Source organism: Charadrius vociferus, unplaced genomic scaffold, assembly GCF_000708025.1.
Source record: "Charadrius vociferus isolate BGI_N301 unplaced genomic scaffold, ASM70802v2 scaffold612, whole genome shotgun sequence".
NCBI classification, from domain to species: domain Eukaryota; kingdom Metazoa; phylum Chordata; class Aves; order Charadriiformes; family Charadriidae; genus Charadrius; species Charadrius vociferus.
This window is the reverse complement of record NW_009647409.1, coordinates 64,269-71,336: the sequence shown is the minus strand read 5'-3', so window position 1 is coordinate 71,336 and position 7,068 is coordinate 64,269. Positions and strand designations below refer to the sequence as shown.

The 7,068-nt window shown below is 50.9% G+C and overlaps 1 protein-coding gene across 1 annotated transcript in view; it reads left to right on the top strand.

The window, feature by feature from the left end:
* Positions 1 to 2,416: 2,416 nt before the first annotated feature.
* Positions 2,417 to 7,068, top strand: part of OGDH (oxoglutarate (alpha-ketoglutarate) dehydrogenase (lipoamide)) — a 31,293-nt gene continuing 26,641 nt past the window's right edge. Inside the window, exon 1 of the mRNA XM_009880213.1 lies at positions 2,417 to 2,638. Within this exon, the coding sequence (XP_009878515.1) occupies positions 2,417 to 2,638 (222 nt within the window). The remainder of the gene's footprint in view (positions 2,639 to 7,068) is intronic.

Here is a 7,068-nt window from a genome sequence, read left to right as displayed (position 1 = left end):
CCCCCCCCGCAGCCGTTAATCTGTGGTAAATATTCCTGCTATTTGACCTTTGGGTGAAATTTGGGTCGCGGTCCGAGACGGCGCCTCTCCTGAGCCCCTCCTCAACCGTCACCGCCTCCCTGAGCACTGGGTGCCCGTGTCACCCCACGCCGGCCATCCCGGGCTCGCTTCCCTCCCGTTGCTGATTTGATTTACCTCAGAAACAGCCCTGCTCCCACCGCTCCCGGCTCTGCTGCCCCACCGGCTCCCGCGCCTTCAGGAAGCCAACCCTCACTGGAAGACGCCCTCAAAGACTGGCTGGATCCACTCGTTCTGGGGCAAAGCCTGGCCTTGACACCCCTGTTTTTCAGAGAGGTCACCAGAACGCTGCTGAGCGGCAGCACCGAAACCGGACACCCGATGCCGGAGACACCGCCAACGCTTTCATCCTAAAGCTTTTTTTCTCCTGCCGTGTGCGTGCCTGTGCGCTGACACCCAGTTCAGTCGGCTCTCTGAAATATCTGTATGTGTTTTGCTGCTTAAATTTTAGGAGGGTAAGCTGGGGAAACATCCAGTGCTGCCACACTCACTGTCCTGCACCTGCCTGCCATTTCTCACCTGTTTGATTGCAGGCAGAAGTGAGCAAGCAGGGTGAACAAAGCACGAGTGGTCCTCCCTTCTTTCCCTGGGGAAATCTGTAAAATGCTTTGGCTGAATTAGAGTGATCCCAGGTCTTCCTCAGGCTATTTGGACCAAAATCTTGTGTTTTGTGGTGGGAAGCATAGCTGTTGCTGTGCTGAGTAGCCAGAACTAGATTCAGCAAGGCAGATCTGGAAGTCCAGCTGATGAAACATCGGTAACGAAGGTGTATTTTTTTTCTCCAGTCCGCTGCAAAACTTCATTTTAATCTGGTGAATGCACGATAGCTGCTTTGACATTGGGCTGCTGCTCGTTAAACCGGTTGGGGATATGGAAACAGTCCAGTTGGGTCCCCTCCAGCCTTGGGTCCCGCTCTTGCAGGAGGAACTGGGTGGAAAGGGCAGCTCCAAGAAGAGCTGGCTCCAAGTGCCAGCGCTTCCCCTGGGATGATCTTGCTCCAGCACTTTCCCTTGGGCTGCGACTGTTAGTCGGATGTGTGTAATTAGGAGCATGGTTAACTCCAGGCCTCCCTGCACCCCACTAGGAGCTGCGAGGTGGAGGTTGCTGGGGGACCTCTAAGAGGTCCCATACTGGCTTGGGGTTGCTTTTCTGGGTTCTCTGGGCAGGGGAGAGCCCCTTATGGGTCTTTCGATTGCGTTGGCCTTCTTGGGTCTGAACTTTTAAGGAGAAGCGATGAATTGGTCTGTCCTGGAGCCCGCACCCGAAGTGCTTTGCACCACTGTACCTCTACTTTGAGAGGGGTCTTCCCCATAGACGGTTTCTTCCCAGCTTTGTCCTGGAACACGTAACACAAACTGGCGAGAAGAAAACCACGGCCAAGCAGGGTGGTTGCAGGGTGAGTAACAGAAAAATCAAAGCCAAGACCGTCTACCTGGGAGACAGAGCAACAGAAAAAAAACTTCCATGCTGGGTCGGCGTGATGAGAGCAGTCCTTCTGCAGCTCTCACAGACCTGGAGGAGTGCGCCCCGCTAGACTCGGTCGGCTTGATGTGAAGGAAGACGTGATATTCAGCATTAAAATCCAGCTGGTAACAAGTGTTTTCCAGCAGCCTTCTGGGCACTGTGCTTTAAAGTGCTTTTCTTCAAACTCATACGATACCCCTACAAATGGGAGGTTGAAGGGCCAAAGCGTCCAACTCCTGCTGGAATCTGAGTTTCACAGAGAGGATTTTCCTGTTTAAAACAAAGAAAAAGAGGGTTCTCAGAGGAAGAATTAAGACATCAAAAGAAGTCAAAGAATACTTTATGGATTTTTTTATTGGAAAAGGAGTAGATGTTGTTGGCTAGGAACTAAAGAGGAAAGCACTGGGGGAACCTGATGCCTTATACTGTTAATCTAGGTGGCATTTCACTGTCAAACATGCCTTATTTTGTACAAAGGTGCTGATATAAAAAGGTGTGGGTGGCTTTGATGTGCAGCGGCTGTGCAGTGGCTTGTTTGAGGGCCAGCGTTGTGTACCCCACTGAGCAAATCTGCTTTTCACCGATGCGTCAGGGGAGATGATGCTGCTGTGCCGGCAGGGACAGGGGAGGCAGACCTGGCCATGCTGAGCGTCTTGAGCAAAAACTGCATTTCCCAGCCATCAGAGGCTCAGCTGTGGAACGAGGTGGACAGATTGATCCAAATTAAAAACTGATCCTAAGCTCAGTTCTCTGTGCTTGGTGCTCGCACGGGATGGAAGGGGGGTGGTCTCTGCTCTGTGCTCTCCTGCAGTGATTTCTAACCCGGTTTTCCCTTCTCTCCCAACAGGAGCTTGCGTGAGGCGACAGGACAAACATGCTTAACTTAAGGACTTGTGCGGCAAAGCTGAGGCCGTTGACGGCCTCGCAGACTGTAAAGACAATTTCCCAACACAGGCCGGCAGCACCCAGGACGTTTCAACAGATCAGGTGCTACAGCGCACCAGTGGCTGCTGAGCCTTTTTTGAGTGGGACTAGTTCAAACTACGTGGAAGAAATGTATTATGCTTGGCTGGAAAATCCCAAAAGTGTACATAAGGTAAGGAGCAACCTCACCAGGATACCACCTTCGCTTCTCTCTCTGTGTGTCTGATTAGTGAGGTTCAGGTAAGTGCACGTGTCTGAAGGAGGATTGAATTCAGCTGGTTGGGCTTGATGGTTGTGGATGGTTCTTCTGCCTCGCTTTGCCCAAAAGAAACGTCAGTGATTCCTTGAGCAAGAGCCAAGAGGAGCTTCTCTGTTCAAAAGGGAACGCCGTCGGCTTGTGGGACGTCGGCTTGTGGGACGTGGGCAGCATCCTGGATCACAAGCGGATACAAAGAATGGCTTCTTCAGGGAGTCCACTTTTAACGAGCTCACGATGCTTTTGATGCTTTTATTTTCCAGCTCCAATGGCTTATCAGGAGGGATTGTTCTGGAGTGGAGGATGGGGTGGGAGGCAGGGAGGATATTCTCAGCATCCTGACTGGTTTCCTTTTTGCTTCAGGCATGGGTGGTGTTACATGTTGGGGTAGACAGGCCGTAACTAAGCTTGACTCTGAGCTTGTGTGCATAAAGCCAGGCTGCTGATCTGCAGCCTGGGGAGGGGGACTGCATCTGGTGGCCAGAGGGATTCCCACCAGCTGTGCCTGAACTTAAAACTGGGAAATCGACCTGGCTGTGGGCAGTAGGCACAGAGCTCTTGATCTGAATTACTGAAGCTCTTCCAGCGAGGAGAAGACCGGGTCTTTAACGTAGAGTCCAGCAGGTGAGGGGTCAGCTGGGAAGAGGATTTCTGAAACCCACCTGCATTTTTTCTCCGTCCCCAGTGTTTCACAAGGAAAATGTTCCTCTAGTAACTAAGTCTCAGCGTTACCCAGAGGATTTTTAAGACAGTTTCATACATGTCCTGATGTAGAGCAGGGATTTTCTTTACTCAGTAATACATGAGCAGTCTGCAAACCAGGACGCAATGGCTAAATTGAGCAGTCAAGGGCGAGGAAGAAATCTCATGCCCCAACACATGCATCAGCGTTGAGTGTGTGTTTTCCATATGGCACTGATCCCATGCATCCAAAACGCACAGCCTCTAGGGTGCTGTAAAGGTCTTATGGTAAGATCAAAGCCAGATTTTCAGAAGCAATGTTGACTTTACGCTTCTTTCGAGGCAAACAGGTAGTTGAGCCAAGCAATACAGACTCGGAAAACACAAAGTATGTTGGTTTGGGTTGGGCCCTTTGTCAAATAGTGACTTGAAAGCTAGCCAAGCATGTGCGCATGGTGCAACCCAGTCCTTCAGAGGCAGGATATTGAATTAAAAGCCATGAATGTAAATGCTGTAGTCTAATTTGAAAATGAGTGAGTGTTACACCACATTTGTCCCAGCGACAGGCACAGTTATGTCTTTGGCAAGGGGTCTTCACAGTTTGATACCAGCTTTTTGATCTACAGACCCTGCTCAGTCTTGAATGTCACTATGAGCAGATGTGAGAGTATCAATCATCAAGACTACTGGGGGCAGCAGGCTGGGAAGTGCGTTTGGGTCCTGAGACCAGACCTCTGGATCTCTTCTGGTTTTGTCTGCTCTTTAATGTAGCCCCTGGTGCTTCATCAGCTCATCTGTAGGTAGACAGTGCATGCAGTGCCCTCCTGCACGCTTAGCTGAAGAAATTGGGGGAGAATTTAGGTCAGAAGGAGCCTCTGCCCCAGTGTGGCCAGCTTGGAGGTGGCATCCAGGTTGGAGGTGACATCCAGCTTCGTGGCTAGACCAGGTCACTTGGGGCCTTGTGCAGTCAGATTTTGAGCACCTGCAAGGGTGGAGCTTGCACCGCCTCTCCAGTCCCCCAGGCTGATGTTAATGGTGAAGAATTGCAAGCATGTATCAGTCACCCCTGGAAATCAGTGTCCCTCTAAGTACTTCTAAGTGCTTAGTGATTGGTGCGGGAGTTAACATAAGCGTGGCTGGGGATGGTTTGTGGCAGTAGGAAAATAAGTGTGAAATAAAATGGGGTCTTATCATTGCCAGGAAGCAAACCTGATGCTAGTAATGTAATGATATCTGAGGTTTGGCATGGACTTTGCTGTTGGTCCCTGACGGTCATAATCAGATGACGCACTTGACTCATCTCTCCTGGGTGGATCCCACCTCATTCCAGTGACCAAGATCCATTCCAATCTACTAGCTTTGCCCCTTTCTTCTCTCTGCACTTTTTCATGGCTCACCCTGTCCCTGCTGGGTCACCAAGCCGCTGCAGTGGGATCAGGGTTGTGGCCTTCCCTGGTCTCGCCTTGCAAGCGGTCCCCGTCAGCCTGTGTCCCCTCTGGCGTGACGCTGAAGCAGCAGTGGAGTGTGCCACCCCCATTCCTGATAAGCGTTGGCCTCCATCCTGTTAGACGTAGGGTCAGATCTGAAGGTGGAGTTCCCAAAAAAAGCTGGGTGGTCACATGGACCCAGCTGCAGCTTATCTGTTCCTTGCACAGAGCAGAGGCTGGCTGTGCCTCACTGTGCTACTTTTTGGTGGCAAGGATGAGACCTTCAGCCAGGGAAGAGCTGGGCTTTCTTTGCTGTTGTCGATGAAGACCTATGAGATGTCCAGGCTGCATGACCGTCCCAGCAGAGCAAAATCAATTCACTTCCTCTGTGGAGACACTGGTGGTTTGAACTGTAGAATGTATGTATGTGTTTGGTTAGAGTAGGGAAATTTTTTTTTTTTTGAAAAAATGCAATTTTAAGCTTGCTTCAGGGCAGGCAGCTGGAGAACTTTGACTGCAGGTAGATGATATCTGCAGTCATACATCTATGACAAGTCTAGCCTTCCTAAACCGCAGCCCCTGTGTTCAGGTTGAACTGCTGTCCCCGTATGTATATACATCAGTCTTTAACATGAACTTCTTAATATGCCAGTGTTTTGATTTTTGTACTGAAAGTAGTTTTGTGACCACAACGTGTGTAGACCAGCTGTGTAAGCCCAGCTTCGCTGACATGACAGCAGGAGCGCGCAGCCTTCAGCAAGGCCAGAGATGCCTTTGCTGCATCCTTTGCAGTCGTGCTCGCAAATAGGACCCCAGTCTGAATTTGGTAGGAGTCTTGCTTGGGAGTCAGAAGTGTTTGGGTTTCATCCCCCACCTTCAAAAGCAAACACTGCAGAGAATTGAAGGTCCTTGTTTATGTTGATAAGGCACAAGGTGATGTGCAGAGGATGAACTGATCGATTGCTGCTTGACTCCCTACTCTCAGCTGTAAGTTTAGTTTGGGCTCCTCTTCCAGCCTTAAGCTCTGAATGTTCCTCCTCTTCTCCCTGCCAAAGCAGGAGGTGCTGCCTGGCTTGCTGACTGCGCGGAGCGGGTCTGGTTGGTGCTTTCGGTCCCCTGGAGCCTGTGGCAGGAGAAGGAGCAGGGATGCAGCCTGAGCTGGAGGTGGAGGCAGAGTCTCCCTTGTGCACCTGCCAGCCTGGAGCAGCCCCAGCCCAACTTGAGGTGCCCTGCGGTGGGTGGGAGGTATCACCCCTGTCCCCTTGCTGTGTGTGCCTGACCTCTGAGCCGGCTTTGTGGCAGAGGCTGGGACCCACAGCTTTCTTCAGGAACTGAGTCTGATAAACAAAGTGAAAGATGCTGTTTTCGGTTGATGAGCTGGTTTTGGGGCTGTTCTCAGCAGAGAAGCCTGTGGTGAGCTCCGCTCTCAGAGCTGAGCTCAAAATCCCTCTAAAGCCTGAACTATCCAGGCTTGCTGCAGTCAGCTGCCTCTCCCATCCTGCTTGGCCGGCACGCAAGAAGTGGCGCAAAGGAGCACCGGGAAACCTTTTCCAGGCTAATGCCTTGTGCTGTGGTCATGGTGGGGTGCACAGCTGTGGGACAGTCACAGCAGGGACCCAGGGTTGGGAGCATTTAGCATGCCAAGACCTGGGGGCTGCTTGTGTGCTGAAGAGTGGGGAGATACCGGCTTTGAGCCCTCTTGGTAAAAATGAGGTGAATCTGACCTCTCTTATACCCTATATATATATTATACCCTATCTCTATATATAGGGTATAAGAGTTGGAGGAAGGCTCGAAGGGCTGCTGTGGGCATGGAGAGGGCCAGAGGGGAATAAGCTGATGAGCTTTATTATTGCTGTTACCTTCAGCAAGTGCTGGATTAAGGCAAAGTCCTCCTTCCTGCAATAAAGCAGGATAACGCTGATGAGGCTGTTCAGCCTCTCCCACGGGATATGTGAGCTCCAGAAGCACCTCTGTGGGTCACCAGAAACCCCTGGACTAGCCCTTGAATACCCTCGAATTCAAAACCATATCAACCATATCAGCAACTTGAAAGTTGACGTTTTTATAGCTCTTATCAGGGCCACAGCCTTCACTGGGGGCAAAGCCTGCAGTCAGGTAGCCTGAAATACTCTGTAATTAGGTTGGGCAATAAAGCATTTAGTGAAAGTACCTAAGCTGACCCAGCTGGTGCCACACCTTATTTGGAGAGATTAAAATTAACTTTTTCTTTCAGAA